This window comes from Gouania willdenowi, chromosome 14 (assembly GCF_900634775.1).
Source record: "Gouania willdenowi chromosome 14, fGouWil2.1, whole genome shotgun sequence".
NCBI classification, from domain to species: domain Eukaryota; kingdom Metazoa; phylum Chordata; class Actinopteri; order Blenniiformes; family Gobiesocidae; genus Gouania; species Gouania willdenowi.
Window position 1 is genome coordinate 29,790,932 of NC_041057.1, and position 19,596 is coordinate 29,810,527.

A 19,596-nucleotide genomic window follows, 5' to 3' on the forward strand; every position below is an offset into this window, starting at 1 on the left:
CACATAAATCTGTCAATAAAGTGGTTGATATATCTTTAAAATAAATAATATAAACCTTTTTAAAAAGGTTGTTACAATAGAGTGTGAGGTCACATTGGAGATGGAATTATGTAACAATGCAGATGATCTGGATTGTATATATTTATGGGTGTTTATGGCAAAATTGATGCTTCACATGAAAGGTGAAAACTGGTTAACTTGTATTTAAATCTGATGAATTTCACACTTTTTATACCATTCAGGCTGATGGGATCTACTGGAACCTTTTTGTGTACAAAGTAAAAGAGAAAAAAGATCAGTTTGGGTTTATGAACCACTCTTAACCAGGTGTATTCTACTTCTGCAAACAGACAAAGGCATCTCTCGTTGGAAAAAAGCAAAAAAAAAACAAAAAAAAAAACAAAAAAACAATGCAAGATCAGTTTAGTTTGGATTGGATCAGATTCCCAATTTTTGTAAATTTTTTCATGTCAAATTATGTTTAACCCAAAGCTTTGCCTCAAGGACTATTTTGCAAGCCTCTAGCGATGATCGGAATAGGGCAAACTCACGGTAAGAACGACAATGCATCACCCAACATGACAAGGTCTGAATTATAAAATTGTCCTAAATAAAAAATGTATATACATAGATTTTCAAAAACTAAAACAAAAGAAGTAAAATAAACCACAACATAAATATTACCACACCCACCAAGCAATAAATTGTACTCACACAGAATCAGCTTTGTACCTGTGGAAGAGACATCAACAAAAAACAAAAACAGACCCACACATCCCGACCATGAACCTGAAGGACTGAACCTACCAAGAAATACAAGCCATGAAATTATAAACATACAAAAAACAACAACAACTTACATTTAACACATCTGATACTGGGTGTAATGCAGTTAATAATTGTTAGATAGTTTGGTTCCCAACCTTTTTTGGATCCTGACCCCATTTTTATATCACAAATTGTTAGTGACCCCAAAGACTCTTTTTTTTCCTAGAAATATATATTTTTTTTCATGTTTGTTCTACTGTGAAAAAATAGAAAAATGAAAACTACAGAGTAGCCAGGATTAGTGCACAAAGTGACAAGATGTGCCAGCTCTAATATTGTCATAGTATATTTTATTAATTAACTCATTAATAAATTATTTTCTTCTTTTTTCTCTTTCTTCTTTTCTTCATACTACATTTTTCTTTCATAAATGTATAGACTGTTAGACCTTTTTATATGTGTTTTTGTGTTTGGATGTTTTTTATGGACCGCAAGTCTGAAATAAATCTATCTATCTATCTATCTATCTATCTATCTATCTATCTATCTATCTATCTATCTATATAGATATTTTATTTTTAATACATTGCATTAATTACTAGATATTTCAGGAGACATCATTTAAATTCCAGGCCTTGGGGTCATGGCCCCAAGGTTGAAAAAACCGGTTTACATTTACAGATGATTCATCTTAAATATTTAATATTCCATATTTAACATGATCCAAGTATAGAAATGTTGTGATGACGAAAGGCACATTTACCTGGTCGGAATAATAGGGCTGCATTATGGTTTTCTTAATAAAAATACAAGTAAAACTAATTAAACTAAATTTGCATTTTCATGGGATTTAAGTTTGAAAATATTGATTATTCTAAAATGTTTGCAGGTCAAATCACCTAAAAAGTAAAAATAAAAATAAAAAAACAAAGTGTAAAAGAATCAGTCTATTGTCTGTCCACCCCCGTGATAAACTAATGGTTTGTTCCAGAGCGCGAGCAGCGAGGCTCGTGAAGCTTCAGTAGATTACCGTGTTGAGCAGATGTAGCGTTTGTCCCCACTGACGGGAATAAGAAACCAGGTGAGGTTCCCCGACCACACGCACCTTCAGTAAAGCGGGTGAGTCTCACACAAGTGTTGTCCGTGAAACACTGCCACAGTTTGTGTTTTAATGTAGCAGCTCGATAATGTTTCACTAACACGGATAACGGTCACGAAGCAGCTGGATGCTGCTGCTAGCTCCGCGTTAGCAGGAAGATGTTCAACGCGTTTGTACTGTGAATAAAGCCACGACATTCCTGCTTTGTTAACGTAATTCATGGATAATACGTTTGTTACAAAGTAATGAGAAGTAACGAATACCTTTGTTTTAGTGACGGAAGTGAAAAGTTTCGAGACAGAACCGAGAGTTTCTTCGTCTAGTTGTTGTTGGTGGTAAATCATTTGAAGTGCTACCCGAAGTCTCACTAACACAACAGTGTGTTTACATGTATGGCCTTTTTGTTTCAAAGCGAATTGTTATGGGACAATATCATTGACATTTAGCAGGTTTCTCTCACTTTTTTTTTTCTCCTGTCCTTTGTGAAACATTAAAGGTTCTTCTCTGGTCATTGTAGCACATGTAAACAGATTTACTGGAATTATCATTTTGCGCCACATATTAAAGTAAATCAGAAGCTAGCAACTGTCAGAACACACAAAATGACAAAAAGTACATTAAACACCAGCAAAAATACACAAGATGATTCAAAAGGACAACAATAATACACAAATATACCCTTAACATACACTAGTTGGACTACAAATGTACACAAAAACACATAATTAACAGTAAAATATACAAAATTACTACTGGCAACATACAAAAATACTCAAAGTGACCCAAAAAAAAGGTACAAAACAACATGTAAATCATGCTGGACTCTTTTTTATTATCTGTGGTAAAGCTCAGATTTGTCATTATTCACATGACTGTTGATAATGTAGCCCTCAGATCAGACAATCCCATTTTTGCTGTTGTTACCCATCTCTGCAGTAATGGAATCGTGGGTACTTTACAGGAAACACACACACCCACACTTATGGCACATTGCCATTATGTTGAACTTGATCTGTACACCCTTGAGCTCATAGCAAAAAGTGACATTGCATTCATGCCATATCGAGTTGGGAATGTTTTTGTAATGGCATTAGAGAGAAGGGAAAATCTCATCAAGGAATAACTCATAACGTGTTGTTAATAGTCAGACACTGGAATAAACCAAATAGGGAAAATGAGGTAGAAATACACCAATGTTTACGTGGTACAGTAAAGTTTAATATGGAATGACCTGACCTGTACATTGAAGAAAAAAACATTGACTTGCTTAACATCTGAAATGGATGTGGACTTTCCATTAAGCATCATGGTGTGAAAATATTGTGGCCATGTTGGTAAGGCTGGTCAATATGGACCAAAATTCATATCTCAATAGTTTTTCTCTATATATTGGTGATATACAATGTAAATCTTGATATTTTAACTTAATAAAGTCTGACCATGAAGACAAATCTTGTTTACATTTGATTATGCAAAATACCACGCAGGTACATTTATTAACAAACAGTTGTACAATATGTGCCACTTTTGGCTTTTTCTCCTATAAGGGACAGTATGTGTGAGTGAGTTCTGTAGTGTGACTTGTTTAGAGTCTGGGTTAGGACGCACTCAGAAATCCATCTAACTGTGCTTTTCATGCTGTTCTGAGAAATAGTGCGAGCAGCAACTCCTAAAATGAGTATTTTAATACAAAATATGCTACAAATAGCAAATACTGTATATTGTAATCTATTTTATTGCAATATTGTAATTTTCAATATTGTCGATATATTGCCTAGGCCTACGTGTAGGGCCTCAAATGTTTCTAAATATGGTTTCAGGGTACACACATTTCCTATAATTTCCAATTCAAAAGAACAATTTTAATTTTATTTCTTTTTTGTTGGCTGTATTTAAGTTGATGTACTGACATGCTAAAGATCCAAATCCTGCCAAAAATGCATAATAGAGCTTAATTAAGTAAAATCTGCTAATTGAATGTGCCTCAGAAGTCAAAATGTTAAAATCTCACGAAAATGAGGGCAAAGAGGCCGTGGCGCAATTTCTTGTTTTTGTGCAATATATAATTTTCGTTCAGGTCCTAAACATGTGCTACACTTTTAACCACCTGTTTTATGGGGAAAATACAAGAAATTCTCCCAAAACATGTAGATGAAAGTATGTTTCATGTCAATGCAATTTACCTTTTCAGGAAGTTAATTCTGTGCTTTTCTGTCAGTTTTTCATAGAATAAAATGCTGAGACCCACTTTTAAGTTTGCTAACTTTAGTAGGGCCCCTGATTTTTTTTTTTTTTTTAGTGACTGCAGAAAACGGTTGGAAAATTATTTTTAGTTATATATTGTTTTAAAACTGAATGAAGCGAAAATTGGAGTATGAGACTGAATATAGCAAATGGACAGACACCAAAAATCACAGATTTCAGCACTTGCATTTGGGGCCCTTTTAGAAATATGAAATTAATGACACTAATTACCTCAATAAACTACATTAAGTACATTTGGCATGATTTTGAGAAGTTTGAAAGCCTGTAAATACATTCTGATTAGGAAAATATGATGAAACATTTCTTGTTCTTTTGATTAAAAACTACAGATTTTATTTAATTATTCTGGGATCCTTAATCTTAGGTTTTTATGTAATTATATTAGTATCCTGGTAAAGGTCACAGTGAACAGATATCCACATCTGTGGTTGTTTTATGATCTTGCCATATAGATGTACTGTAAATCTAGAAAAAGTCTTTTAAATGAAACAAGTAAAAGTAGATCTTCTGGCAATTCTGCTGTCTTTACTCCTAAAATATTCTCATCAATATCAGCTTCTTCTTCACTAGTAGTTTAAAAACATGGTAGTTAAGGGTTTCTTTTTTCTGTTATGAATGATTTTTACTGCAAAGCGAGATAAACGTGGATTATGTTTTCATTTCTCTAAATGTTTTGAAGTTAATTCCATAGCTGTGAGTTACTATGTGTTCAATGCTGAGATATGCTAAAGAAGAGGCTTCAGTGTGGCTGTTGATATTTCAACTGGGGATTCATTAGGATAGACATGATTAGGAATTAGGCCGGACATCACAGTGAGTGAGTAGAGCCTCTGATTTTTTTATTTCAAAATTTTCTCAATTCTATTTCAAAGTTTATCCATATCTGTGTCATCTCTGTGACAGTTTACACATTTCTTTTTCCTTTCCATTTCATTGGCTTTCCATAGATGCCAAACATGCCTAATATGATTAATGGAGTTTACTATATTAATTAATTTCATATTTATAAAACAGCAGAAATGTGCCAAAACAAGATCCCACAAGATTTTGCATGAAGTTTTACCATCCAGCAGTTTGCTACACACTTGCTAAAACTAGACATTAGACCACCTGTTTTATTGTGATAAAATATTGTGGACATGTTTGATATTGTCCCAAAACATGTTGGTTTAGTCCGTGTCCTACGATACGATTCACGATTTGCGTGTCGCGATACAATATATCCTGATACTAAATACGATTACGGCCGGGATAACGCGTCAACGTAATTGATGACATCAACGCAAAATATGCGTTGATGTGTGAGTGGCTCCTCCGAGTTTCAAAAGTGCAAGGCAGTGAAGGCACGCACTCGTTCGTCGAACGTAGCTGTTCCCCGTAACCCTCGTCCTTTATTCTGGGTGTGACCAGACGGCAGCGCGTCAACGTGACAAGGAGGAAACACCCGCCGTGACATCAGCAGCAGCACGCACGGACAAAAAATTAAAAACACACTCTTTCTATATTAGCATTTGGAATTTTGAGTATTAGAAAAATGAGTGCCAGAGTGTATTACTTTAAGTTGTTATTTTCAAGTGTTGAAGAGCAATACACATATATTGCAATGTTAAGGAATTCATGTTTTGTTTTGTTTTTTCATTTTAGATATGGAAATCAACTTGTCTAAATTACTTTTAGTCAATTAATGGGAATTGAACTGGAAAAATGAATCGTTAGATTAATCGATGCATCGAAAAAATAATCACTAGATTAGTCGTTTAAGAAATAATCGTTTATCCCAGCCCTAAATAGGATATATATTGTGATATCAATAAATACAAATTTCTAAAAGTACAAAATGGTACATAATACAATTTATTTCCTTTTTTAAAAACTTTTGAGAACAAATAAATGGTAACTAACTGTAATTCAAGTACCAATATCAAAACCAATTGGTATGTTTATCAAACATAAATTACATTTTTCAAAAAAGTTTAACTTTTGCTTTTACAACAGATTCTGATTCTGTTAAGTTCTTTAATTCTTCTTCGTCTTCTTCTTCTTAAAAAAAAAGCAACCACATACATCTATTAAAGTGCTCGGTATGTTTTTTTTTTTTTTTTAACTTCCAAGCTAAAATGCATGGAAGAGTGAGGTAGTTTAACAATGTCTGATGGTGCGTTCACTGACACCTAGCGATTGTTTACCTGCTATGCATATATTAGCACAATTAAATGTTTTTTTTTTGTTAAAAAAACACTATTTAAAAAAATCTATTTGGACATTTTTTTTGGATTGATACGATAATCGCTCGGTGAAATATTGCAATGTATCGTCAAATAGATTTTTTTCTTACACCCTTAGAAGTAGAGGTGTCCCGATCTGATATTGATATGGGATATCGATCCAATATCAGCCAGAAAACTTCTATCCATAGGTGACTGTGGTTCACACTCCAACAAAGTAACCTACTGTTGCTGACTATTGTTCTCTGTTTGAGTAACATCACTCGATCAAGCCTTTTCTAACATTCCACACTACAATATAAGTAATAAAATTATGTATGATTTGTGCTGATATTGTATCAGATCAATATCGGTATCAGTCGATACAAAAGGCTGCAATATCGGTATCATGTTAGAAGTGAAAAAGTTGTATCGTTTACTTGACCCCTAAAAAACAACAAGGACTTTGTCTAGATGCGAGTAGGAGTGTGACAATATCTCGATACGGTGATATATCGCGATATTTTTTCTCACAATTGATTATCCATATGCTCGCGGTATCGATTTTTTTATTTTTTTTTTATTTTTTTTATTTAATTTTGTTTTTTCAAAACCTTTTCTGCTTTTTTACTGAAATGTGCAGGTAGGTCTTCACAGAAATTTTGTCACTGTTTGTGGAAGAAACCATTGTTTACTAGAATATTGCACTATAGTGGTGTCACTGGTAAGAAAGACCCTATTTTTTGTTTACAGAAAGCACTATTGGAGATACTTATTCTTTACATTGGTATGTTGACACTTATTTGCAGAAATGTTGCACTAAAATAGTGTTACTGTTCATAGGACACTTTTTCAATTTATTGTCTTTCAGAGATATAAAATAAAAATTGTATTTTTTCACTTAATCTTTTTTTTTTTCTTCTTGTTATGTCATAGATTATTGTATAGATTGAGGAGGCTCGGATGCTCTACTGAATTACTTTTTTGTTTTTCTCAGTGTTTCTATCAGCTTTCTCAAAAAGGACGCTCATACCCATTCTGTTCCATTAACAGGTTTTTTTTTAAAAAAGTATAATTTTTGCTTTCATAAAAAAAATAACAATGAGTTTGTTTTTGCTGTGTGACTTAAGCAGTAAATATGCTTGAGGATTGTTCAAGCTTCTCCTTATTAAACAATGTGTTTCTTCCTCTAGAGCCATAATGGATGAAGAAGAGCAGTTTGTTAACATCGATCTTAACGATGATAATATCTGCAGCGTCTGCAAGTTAGAGACAGAAAATGGAACTTTATCATTCTGCCACGTCTGCTTTGAGCTCAGCATTGAAGGTAGGAAACAAGACAGACTTGGTGTTTAAAAGCAAAGCTGATCAGAATTTAAAAAATTCAAATCTATCTTCTGCTCCAAAAGCTTCACTGTCCTGCAGTCAGTCTTATGTGATTAATTTGGTTTTACTGTAGGCTTATGAGTTTTATAATCATTTTGAATTCTCATTTTCCACCACATTAATGGAGCAGTAGTTTTATTACAACCTCAAATCTTTTTAGATTTTGATATCTTATGGCACTGTCGTTCACAGCCACAGCTTTTATCGTCTACAGAATCATTACATAATATTTACTGTACGCACTCTTTACTGTACTGAGCCCCTTGGACCTCAGCCCCTCACTACTGTGAGGTGCTCCAATTGTTTGATATGCCCCTCCAGTTGAAAAGCATCACTTTGAGGTTTTTCATTATTAGTCTGTGGCCTATTTGAAGAGTGGCACTTCAAAGGGATTAAATATGCCTATTATTTGGCACTTGTCTCGTGTCTCCACGAAAGCTCTTCTCTGCAGCAGCAGAAGAGAACGTTTCATCTGTGCGCCCTCTGTGCACGGATTGTAAAACAGCTTTTTAGCACTAAAGGGAGCTGATAAGAGGGATGCCTTTTAATGTATTTTGCAGGAAGGATTGCGTTGACGTGATGTGCGGTTCTGTTCTTTAATGGTAAATTATAAAAGTCAGTTGTATTTATGAGCTACTGTTTTTTTCCGTGTCTTAAAATTCTCAGCTCTTCAAAACACAGTAATCATCTGTCCACTGACACTACAGAATGCATTAAAATACTGGCAGTAATTTGGAGTGATGACTTAACGTAATATAGAGGTCCTTAACTAATGTATTGCAATGTAAAAGTGGACATGGACCCATTTGTAATGGGTCATGTACATCTGCCTGGGCAACAAAGGAAGATTGTTAGTTGTAATTTAGTTGGATAGTAGGGGCGAGATTATACACTGAATTCAGAATAAATCCATGTACCCTTTGTTCTTTGGTTATTCCGTTTTAAAATCAAATCAAAACAACAAATAAATGGTGTAATTATTTTTGTTTTACTGACTTAAAACCAAAACAGAAATGCAGAAAAATCAAAAACCAGATAAGCAGCGTTTTTCTGTTTAACATTTTTTTTCTGTTTTTCTGTTTGTAATAAGATAAAAACATCAGAATACAATATCACTTCAAACTGCACCATTTGAATTTAACAATTTAATCGCAGAGGGCACAAAAGAATTGGATAACCGATTTGTTTTCCATGCGTTAAACCGACGCCCTGAAGGCAACAAGACAAACTCTGAAAATAGAGGATGTTGGAGCTGAGCCAGGATGCATTTGGCTTTTTTCAGCACCTGCTCCTCTCACAAAGAATGGAGGTCCCTCATTCTGACCCCAGTGATTTTGGCGCATGTTTTAACAATGCTCTGGACTTATTTTTGTCCTTCACTGACAAGCCTTGGAACCGAAAAATAAAAAAAAGTGAGGAGGCTTTCAATAAAAGAACAATAAAAGTTATTAAGAATTGTTTTGTTTACGTTGAACAAGTTCAATTTCCTCAGCCGATATGTTTTTTACAATCGAATTAGTGTTAATGTCAAACACGTCTGAGATCAATGGTCATATCCTTGGTTTTAGCAACGTTCAGATCCAGATAGTGATCCTCACACCAAGTGACAAATTCTGCCAGCGCAGGGCCATTACTCGTCTCTGATCCTGAAATCAGCGACACCAAAACTGTGTCGTCAGAGAACTTAATCAAAAATCTGTTCTCCTCTGAAGATATACAGCTGTCTATGTAGAGGATAAAATGAAGAGGAACAAAACACATCCCTGAGGTGATCCAGTGTTCGAGGTGGATGGAGGAGACATTTTTCCATTTAAAAAAACACACTGGACCCGATCAGTAAGAAAATTTAAAATCAAAAAAAGAAGTTGATCTGGGAGGTTAAAGTCTATAAGGATGTGGGGCTACATTTTATTTAAAGCAGATGAAAACGGTCCAAATAATATCCAAATAAACTGGTGACTGACTGTCGACTGTGAGGCTGGTGTGAGGAACAATAGATGTTAGAACTTTTTGGACGCATTTCGCGGCCCAACTAGTCTGGGACATTCGGATGGTCTATCCTTCTATCCTATCCTGTTTGCCCTTCTGTTCACTAACCCCAACCAGTCGAAGCGGATGGCTGCCACCTCTGAACATGGTTCCGCTGGAGATTTCTTCCTATAAAAAAGAGGGAGTTTTTTTCTTCATTGTCACTAAATACTTCATGTGGATCTTGTTGGGTTCTTTCTTTCTTACTATGGGCTTTATATTTTGTTCAGTGCTTTGAGATGACTTTGTTGTGTTTTGCACTATATAAATAAAGTTGAATTGAATTTGACATTTTTGCAAAAACAATTACAGCTTTTTTTGAAGGAAGTAAAAATATTTATTTGGCACATCATAATACCGCTAGACACTAATGGCAGTCGTCAACACACACGGAAGTTGATCACAAAAAACAAGGAGCTCCAGTAGATCCAATGCACCACCACTGGTTCCTTTAATCACATATCATGTGAATATTTTACATAACATCCCTTTTTTGGTTTTGATTTATTTAAGTATTAATTACATTTCAATTTACCAGTAATGTGACTTAGCGTTGCTCCTTTTTTGTCCGGGAGCAAAAGTCTGCCCAGTCACAAGTTTATTTGGATACTATTTAGACCGTAACACTATACTGTAAAGTTGGCAGATATTCACAGATTTGGACTTCCAGCATTAATAACTCTTTAACGAAACGTCATCAACACACAAATGACGCCTCTGCCATTGGTGGGAGGTGGACAATATGATACAAGATCATTTTATCAAACTCAGCAGAATAAAAGTTTGTCTGTCGGTCCTCTCTGTGTGGTGAGAGTAAAACATGAAGCTCTCGTTCATATGGTCCCATAAATATCCAAATATCACACAAACAGAAGATTTAATTTTAAAACAGAAAAACTCTGCTTGTTTGGTTTTTCTGTGTTTCTGTTTTGGTTTTAAGTCAGTAAAACAAAATAGTCTGTTTATTTGTTATCTTGATTTGGTTTTGAAACATTCTTTTTTATTGTGATTGTGTTTTTATTAATAATGAGGATACATGGCATCCTCCTCATTCTATTCATACCATTTTTTTTTTTTTGCTGAATACTAATACAGGATTAAGGCTAAACTTTATTGAAGATACAGATTAGTTAACCTGTCAAAATAAAACCAGCTGAAACCCCAGAGCCACAATTTTTGTACCCACTAGTCATTTTAGTCAGTGATACATTTTAGGAGACTAGAAATACTCTAAATTGTAAGAAAGTGTGTTTATCTGAATTATTTTGGTTGACAACACTTAAAAACACAATGAGAATTATGACCGCTGTGTTCATGTTATTGCATGTTTCATTTCTTGATTCTCCAATTTAGACAAGAAACGTTTAATTAGTGTTACTGGAGCATGGGTCTTGTTCTTTGGCACGCTGCGCACCACCTGGGCTGATTTCCATTAAGCACCGCTGCCCTTACTTATACTATTGAGTAGGGATGTAACGATTAATCGTAAGGCAGTTAAAAATTGATTCATAGGTATCACGGTTGATATCGATTTTCTGACAATTGAATCGCAGTACTTTTTTTATTTATCCTTCTCTAGTCCAAATGCTGAGGCGGCGGGCGGAATCTGCTACTACTTTCTTTCTGGCCGTCATCTACTCTTAAACATGTTCATAAATGATTCCTTACCCCTTTAGCACCGAAAGAATATCTGTAATATTACGTGAATATCTGTAAAAGTCACATTTTTCTATTAGCTCTGTCTGCTAGCATAGCATCTCTTCTTCACTGCAAGATATCTGCATGCCAACCGACCACTGGGTTACCAGCGCCCTCTGCTGGTCCAAACAAATATGACGTAAATCAGTGCAATGACGGTTTTTTTTTTTTTTTAAAGTCCAATTGTTAAGGCACAAAATACATTTTCAGTTGCACTTTTAAAAGAAAAAGAACTATTATGCAGTTTTGCATTGTTTATTATAGAACCAGAATTTAAATTAATAGGCTTCATTTTCATTTGTATTATTCCTTTATTTATTTAATTCAAGATTCATTTTTAGTTAAATTGCATTGTTTTGAATAGTTTATCAAGGAATTCTTTTGACAATGAAAAATAAAAGGAAAATAATACAGTATTTTCTAGTTTTTTTCCCAAAAAAAAAATTTGTCTACAGTCCCATTTTGTAAATGAAAAAAATGGTGAGAGAATCGTATCGTGATCCCATTATCGTGAATCGAATCGTATCGGGAGTTGAGTGAATCGTTATATCCCTACTATTGAGCTGTTGCCATGGTTACCCAAAGAAGCATGGAGTTGCAACCGAGTGTAGCAAAACTAGCGGCAAAAGTTTACTAAAAAGGTGATCAGCGCACATTATTCGTCATCATCATCTGACATCAGTGTTACACTTGTTATTTACTCTTTAGTGTGATCAAACTGGCTTTACATTGGAAACAGTATTATAACAATTGACCAGCGTGGACATAAAATATAATTACAGCATGCATGCTGATGACTAGTTGACTTAACTGGCGTACCGTAGTTTTGTATGAAGTAAAGATTGACAGTGACTCAAGATATGAAATTTGACAATATAAAACTCGATATACAGTATCTTGAATCTTGATATATTACTGCCCAGGCCTAGTACATAGATTTAATCCAATGATTTATGGCCTTCTCTTTTATTAGATATTTGTTTAATACTGAGATGTATCTAGCCCTGTGTGTGTTACAGAGGATTTCAGAATGCCTCAGTGCTAGAGTGATTTCTCATTGAGAATGTTCTGTCTCCCTTCATTATGTAACCGGGTGGTCTGAGCAACATGTGTTCCTGCTGCAGCTGATTGGAAGCGAGCTGCGTGTCAGATGCCCACTCATGTGTACCTAATCACTGCAGTGATGATTGATCTCAGTCCATGGTTTGATTAAACATAATGGCCCTCATTTATTAACCTTGTGTGAAAACGCGTGCAAATCTGAGTACCCATTGTGTGTACAACAGGACCACACAGGACTTGTGAAACATTCGTATCTGACCAATCCCAGCGCACCAATTATCGGGTCTTGATAAATGCCGCGGTTGAATTTGTTCGTCATTAACATGTTACGCCCCTTAAATATTCCAGGTTCGGAGGCCCCGCCCACTGAGGTTAAACAAACACTGGCAAAAAAAATAAAAGTTTCTCAGCTGAAAATCATCATCCTCACAGCTGAGGTGAAGAAAAACAAAGATGTGTTTTTTCGATAGTGTGAAAACTGGAATTGAAGGAGCTCATTTTAAATGCTCTGTGGAAGAGAATAACGGAGAAAATTACAGCGTTTCTGTGTTGGAGCGGACTTGAGCTGTGATCTGAATTAAATTCTCAATAGCTAACTTAACCAATGCCGAATGAAGGTTTTAATGAAATGTTACTCATCCACAGCCTAAACGCGTTAATCCCTGCTATTTGATTGAGACACTTCTTTACCTTTTGGTCAAGAAAAAGTATATGAGTCAGGCTTGCGAGCGAGGGCCAAAATGATTACTTTCTTATACATTTTATGACACTTCAAATGCTTTATCACAAATCTTTAAGCCCTTGTTTCACTGTCAGATTTCTGACTATTAATTTTTACAACTTTAGAATTGAACTTTTCAGCTTCACAAGCGTTGCGCAGGCCGCAATTGGCCCACGGGACGATAATTTGTGGCCCGCAGGATAATGTGATAATATAAAGTTAGTGCGGCCCGTGTGTTTTATACTGTATTGTAATGACGTGACTCGAGCCGTTATCAAAGGTTTATCAGCTTTTAAAACAATATGTACCCCTCATTCTCTGCTTACGCCCGCAATTCCCCAGCCTCCCAGCCAAACAACACACAGAACACATGTAAACAAAGATGAACATTTTTACCGAAGTTGTTTGTGGAATACCTGAAATTAAAGCTAGGTTTTCTCCAGATATACTTTTTAAGTTCTGGGTTGAAATTGTCTTTATGTCCTGACAGAAATTAAGATCTTATGTGCTCTGAAAAAGGAACGAAGAAAATCTATAGCAGCTGTAAACCTGTAATAACTTCAACCAATGGAAAAAACAAACCGTTTCTTTTTTTAACCAATCGCGTCCCCCTGCTCGTTCTCGATCCCTCGCATGCACGAGCTCGCACTGAAAACGCGTCACCGCTGACAGAGTTAAAACAGAGTTTTTCGTCACGTTTTTAACATGCATGTGAGTGAGACGGAGAACAGAGGGAAGGGGGGTAAAGGCGGAGCCATCGGGGAGGCTACATTCAAAATCATGCTAGCTTTCGAAAATTGCCTACCCTACCTTTAAAGAACTGTTAGTAATGACGTTTATGAAGATTTCATTTTGCATGTGTTTGTTTTTTCAGTCAAATATAATCTTTGTACTTTTGGTTTTTGTACTCAAACCTAAATAGGTAACCTGGCAAGAGCCAGATTAATGTGTAGCCCTCCCTCTAACTCGAGTTCTTTACATCAATCTGTGTCTTTTGAATCCTTTCGAAACCAAGGAGGGACATGAACAGAATGCTTGAAGCTGATTGGGCAAAGCTCCTATCCACCATGATTTGTTTTAGCCAATCACATGGTAACAAATTATGTTTTCATCGGCATGCGCCGCAGAGAAGTTGCTACAACAACAAGACTCCGCCGGTGAAAACTTTGTTTTGGGATAGTAATGCTGCAGTCATTATGTCGTTGAGTGACTTTTGCTGTTTTTGCAACACGGGTATGCGTCAACATCTTTCCATTTTGAGTCGACGCTATGCTACTAGCGGTAGCCCAGCTAGTTCCACTACCTCATGATTGATTCGAACCATTTTGGTTCGGATTCGAAAGGCAACAAAGGTGGGAACAGTACAAGATGGGGTCTGGCATTTGTGAACACCAGGATAATCTATCTTGCAGGCAAGGTTACTAAATAGGAGTAAATCAACTTATCCTTGGAAGCTTATTTAGCTTTTCTTTTTTTTTTTTTTTTTTTTAAGTATTATCACCGTGCATTGTGGATAAGAATTGCTTTTCCAGTTTTTTGGATGAGATATTTAATAAAAACTTCAGCCAGTGGCCCTCAGAGACACAATAATTTAAATACTGCAGACGAGAGACACAAAGCACAGTTGTTTTCATAAGCTTAAAATAAACTGCAGCTTTAAATAAGGAAACTAAAGTTGTTAGTGTTCCATTTAACATTCAACAACTGAAGAATTCAGTTGGTGTAAACCACTTTCATCTAAGTATTAATTTTCACCCACACATTATGACAGCTTTGCTCCGAGATTTGCATGAAACATGCATGTTTAAACTCATCCAGTGAAATGTGAAGTCTCCTGCTGTACTAAGTGCAGTGTATGTGCATGTGCGTGCGTGCACAGTTTCATGTGGAATAAATGCTCTGCAAACACTGTCTTTGATCTAAGTGGGTGTTTCCTTTATTGATCAAACACCTTTGGTCTGCATGTGCTGCTTTCTTCATGTCTTCGTGTCTGATACTATTTCAGCTTTATGCTGCTTTTGTGACGGCAGATTGTAATGGTAATTTAAATACCAAAGTTGCTTATAAATGTAAGCTGTAACAAAGTTACATCAAACTTTATTCAATTAAATAAAAAGCAGAATAAAGATAATACAAATCTCAGTTTTAGGTACTTCTCACACATATCTCTTTTTAAAGGATATGAGAATGAGATCATTCACTTCTCACATGAGCAAACACCAAAGAGATTTGTAATCTATACTTGGTAACATCTATCGTTTGATAAAAGCGTCCAGACACAGCGACTCCTGAGCTGATAGCTTCACTCAAAGCACAAACAGCATTCCTGTATGTGCTTGCATAATACTGATGGAATATCTGATCACGTCTGGTGAAGTATCCTGGTGGGTTTGTAATGAATGAACAGAAAGCTTCCAAAGCTAAGAGCTGAGATCATGTGGTGCTGATTGTAGCTGCTGCTCCACAGGGGTCGTTGTTGTGTGCCACTGTAAACAGCTCTTTTATTCGGGGTGAAGTCTGAACACTATAGGGTGCTTATGGAGGTCTAATTATGTGGTAGCTGTATGATTGAACTCTGTTGGGTGCCACACTATTACCATCTTATGAATTAGGACACCTTGGTGTGCCCTTACATGTACTACCATTACATAAATGCATCTCTATTGCGCATTTTTAATTATATCAGAAATGAGAAATGATAGTGTTCTGTTAATGATGTCCCACCTTGAATGAATCCTGTCCTCTAAAACATTACCAGTGCCTTTGTGATACAGCCGTTTCTTTCTCCTACCATTAACAAAGAGTCAGCAGCCACAGCAGTAAAAAAAAATTGAGCTCTTTTACATTTTAGCTTCACTGTATGCTTCATCTCATCACAATTTCTTATTACAGTGTCACCATATTCACATTTTGGCAATGCCTCATAGGTATACATTAGGGATGGGAACCTCTGGGTACCTCACGATACCATACGATACACAATACAAAGCTCACAATAACGATTATCTCACGATATGACGATACTGCGATTATCGATATATTGGTCAGAAATCAATAATCTATGACATAACAAGAAAAAAAACAGATTAAGTGGAAAAAATACAATTTTTTTCTGTCTCTGAAAGACAATAAATTGAAAAAGTGTCCTATGAACAGTGACACTATTTTAGTGCTACATTTCTGTAAATAAGTGTCAACATACCAATGTAAACAAATAGCAGTGCTTTCTGTAAACCAAAAATAGGGTCTTTCTTACCAGTGACACCATTATAGTGCAATATTCCAGTAAACAGTATATTGGTTCCTTCAAAAAACAGTGACAAAATTTCTGTGAAGACGTACCTGCACATTTTAGTGAAAAAGCAGAAAAGGTTTTGGAAAATTTATATTTTTCGCACGATCGATTATTGATATGCTCACGCTATCGATTTTTAATTTTTATTTATTTATTTTTTTTCCTAAACTTTTTCTGCTTTTTCACTAAAATGTGCAGGTAGGTCTTTCACAGAAATGTTGTCACTGTTTGAAGCAACCAATATATGGTTTACTGGAATATTGCACTATAATGGTGTCACTGGTAAGATAGACCCAATTTTTTGTTTACAGAAAGCACTATTGGAGATACTTATTCTTTACATTGGTATGTTGACACTTATTTACAGAAATGTTGCACTGAAATAGTGTCACTGTTCATAGGATACTTTTTTCAATGTATTGTCTTTCAGAGATATAAAATAAAAATTGTATCTTTTCACTTTTCTTATGTCAGATTATCACAGATTGATTTCTGACCAATATATCGATAATCGCAGTATCGTCGTATCGGGTGGTACCCTGAGGTTCCCACCCCTAATGTTGGTAGTGGTCAGAGGGGCTGTAGGCGAGAAATAGCTGCCACGCTTCTGTCAGTATGCTCCGGGGCAACTGTGGCTACATTGTAGCTTACCACCACCGGTATGATTGATGTGAGTGACTGGTGTGAATCAATAATGGTTTCTGTACGTGCTATAAATCCAAGCCATTTTTATTATTATAAGACTCATCATCATCATCATCTGTCATCAGTGTTTCACTTGTTGTTTACTTTTTAGTGTGATCATACTGTGGCTTTACCTTATACACAGTGTTAATATAGTTGACAAGCGTGAGGCAGAATTGATTTTTAAAATCGCCACCCAAAAAATTGCAATAAATTGGAAAATCTATTTTTTTCCCCCATCCTTAACATAGAGTTCCTCTGTTTGGCTTTTTTGTTCACTGGATGTACTTGTGGACAAGAATAGGATACCTCTGCTCATGTTGTCTCTCAGGTCACTTTGGGCCTGTACTACCAAGCCTGATATGTGTATCCGAGATATCTCTTTGTTAGCAGGCTTCACTTAACCAAACATTCTCCGTCACAGAGCAGCTGTACTAGAAGGCAGGCTATCTTCTTATGTAAAGCGGCTTTCAGTTCCCCAAAAAACGTTAGATGTATTGTTATTTTTTATCAGGTGATTTCAAACAGGCTACATGCACACTCCAGTGACAGGGGTGAAGATTGCTGTGACTAACCAATCAAAAGCACAGAGAAACCGTGCAGAGCAATTTGCGTCACAATTGAGGAATAATTCTTGAAAAATTTAAAGAATTCAAAATAATAATTCTGACCAAAAACAGCACTGTTGCTGCAGAAAAAACAGGAGGGAAGGAACACAGGCTGGAATTTATGACTGCTAATGCTTAAATTTGAGATTATACAATTTTAATTAATGGGAGAATAAACAGACTCTCATGAGTTTCACTTTATTAAGGCACAGCCCTTGTCTGTGGCTCTGATGCTTCATACAGCTCATCCTACATCATACGGTGGACAATATTTGTATTTTATACAGCCTGTATTTTCTTATTGGTCTGAAAGCACCGACGCACACAGAGTTTATCAGCCTAATCAGACTAATGTAGGTCAGTCCAACAGATAAATATCTATGTTTCTTATAGGATGTCATGGGGTAAATGAAAGGATTGCATTGATGTCTAAATATTCTCTCTCCTGTCAGCATCACATCAGATCCACGCAGCAGTGTGTCCACAGAATGATACTCTTTTTTTTTTGGGCAAGTCGTTTTCCAAGAGAGTAGATTGGTCCAGAGGCTGGGCTTTATACTCGCTCACATTCTAGCCAGATCAAAACCTACTCCCGATCACTTTAGGTGTTCATTCTAAGTTACCATGGCAATTTAGCCCCGTAAGAAGTTAACCAGCATTGTAGTACAGGACACACAGAATAAATTCTGGAATTTTGCACGAAAAGAGGAAATCCAGCTTTGTAGTACAGGCCCTTGATGTTTGTATTTATAGAGTGTTTTTTTTACTCTGTGAAAACAAAACTTGGCCCCATGGTCAGTAATGCAATTCGATGTAGTGTACCCTTCAGCATGCTGATAATGTTAAAATAAATAGAAAACCATTTTCAAATGTACCAAGAAATTTCTACCATCGACATTTATAAACAAGCTCCTTTAACAGCACGTTGACTAACAGAATTTTTGGCAACTTGTTTATTTATCTATGTAGTATTTGTTCCTGTGTGATAGCACTCGGTAGAAGCACTGCGGTAGGAAACCGGTGTATCAAGTTCACGTGTTGATGAGGTCAAAGTAGTCATGTGCGCTCTAAGTCAGCCCGTGCAGCTGCTAGCAGCACATTCTGCTTTAGTGTGCCATGCTGCACACTTTAATTTCTTATCACCACTGACCTCTGTCACGCTTGTCCCAGTAGTAAGTCTGGAATCGCCTTAACCCAGCAGGCAGAATGTTCCCAGCTAAATCAGCTCTGCAATACATGTAAAAGCACAGGCACATTTTTTCCATTTGGTTTGCTGACTGCACAGCTAGGGTATGTTTGGACACAAATCCAGCTGCCAAACAAAAGCAGTATTGGGTAAAAAAGAAGTCATGGCTCTATCCTGATCCTATATATTAAAAAAGGACACAGTACAGTGTTACGTTTACGTTTGACCTGAGTAAGGCAGTTTATTTTTGTGTTCTCTCACAGTATAATAATCTTAAAATTATCATAGCTTTTTTATTTCACTAAAGAATTACCACCAACTATGAAAATTAGCACAATGATAGAGCACTTTTTTTTTTTTAGGAAAAACTAGAATCACGTAAATTGTATTGGAAGATGTTTGTGTTTTTTATTAATTTTATTATCATAATACTGGTACTTATTTGCTCTTAAGAGTGAGTAACCACAGACCACAAGCTTTATTACAGTAGAAGGGAGTTCTAGTCCTAAAGATCCAACTAGTGTTGAACTTGATTCCCCTTTAACAGAAAAACCAGACAATTAAGGCTCATTGGACATTGGGTGTTAGCAGA

General features: G+C 35.8%; 1 protein-coding gene across 3 annotated transcripts in view; it reads left to right on the plus strand.

Annotated features, from left to right (window-relative positions):
- The first annotated feature begins 1,759 nt into the window (after positions 1-1,759).
- The window catches only part of c14h21orf91 (chromosome 14 C21orf91 homolog), a 32,126-nt gene continuing 14,289 nt past the window's right edge, over positions 1,760-19,596 (plus strand). For 2 of the 3 annotated variants that reach the window (XM_028467635.1, XM_028467637.1), the window contains exons 1-2: positions 1,760-1,887; positions 7,530-7,663. In XM_028467635.1, coding sequence (XP_028323436.1) covers positions 7,537-7,663 — 127 coding nt within the window. In that variant the 5' untranslated portion in view covers positions 1,760-1,887; positions 7,530-7,536. The remainder of the gene's footprint in view (positions 1,888-7,529; positions 7,664-19,596) is intronic. The other variant, XM_028467636.1, reaches the window with a different exon arrangement.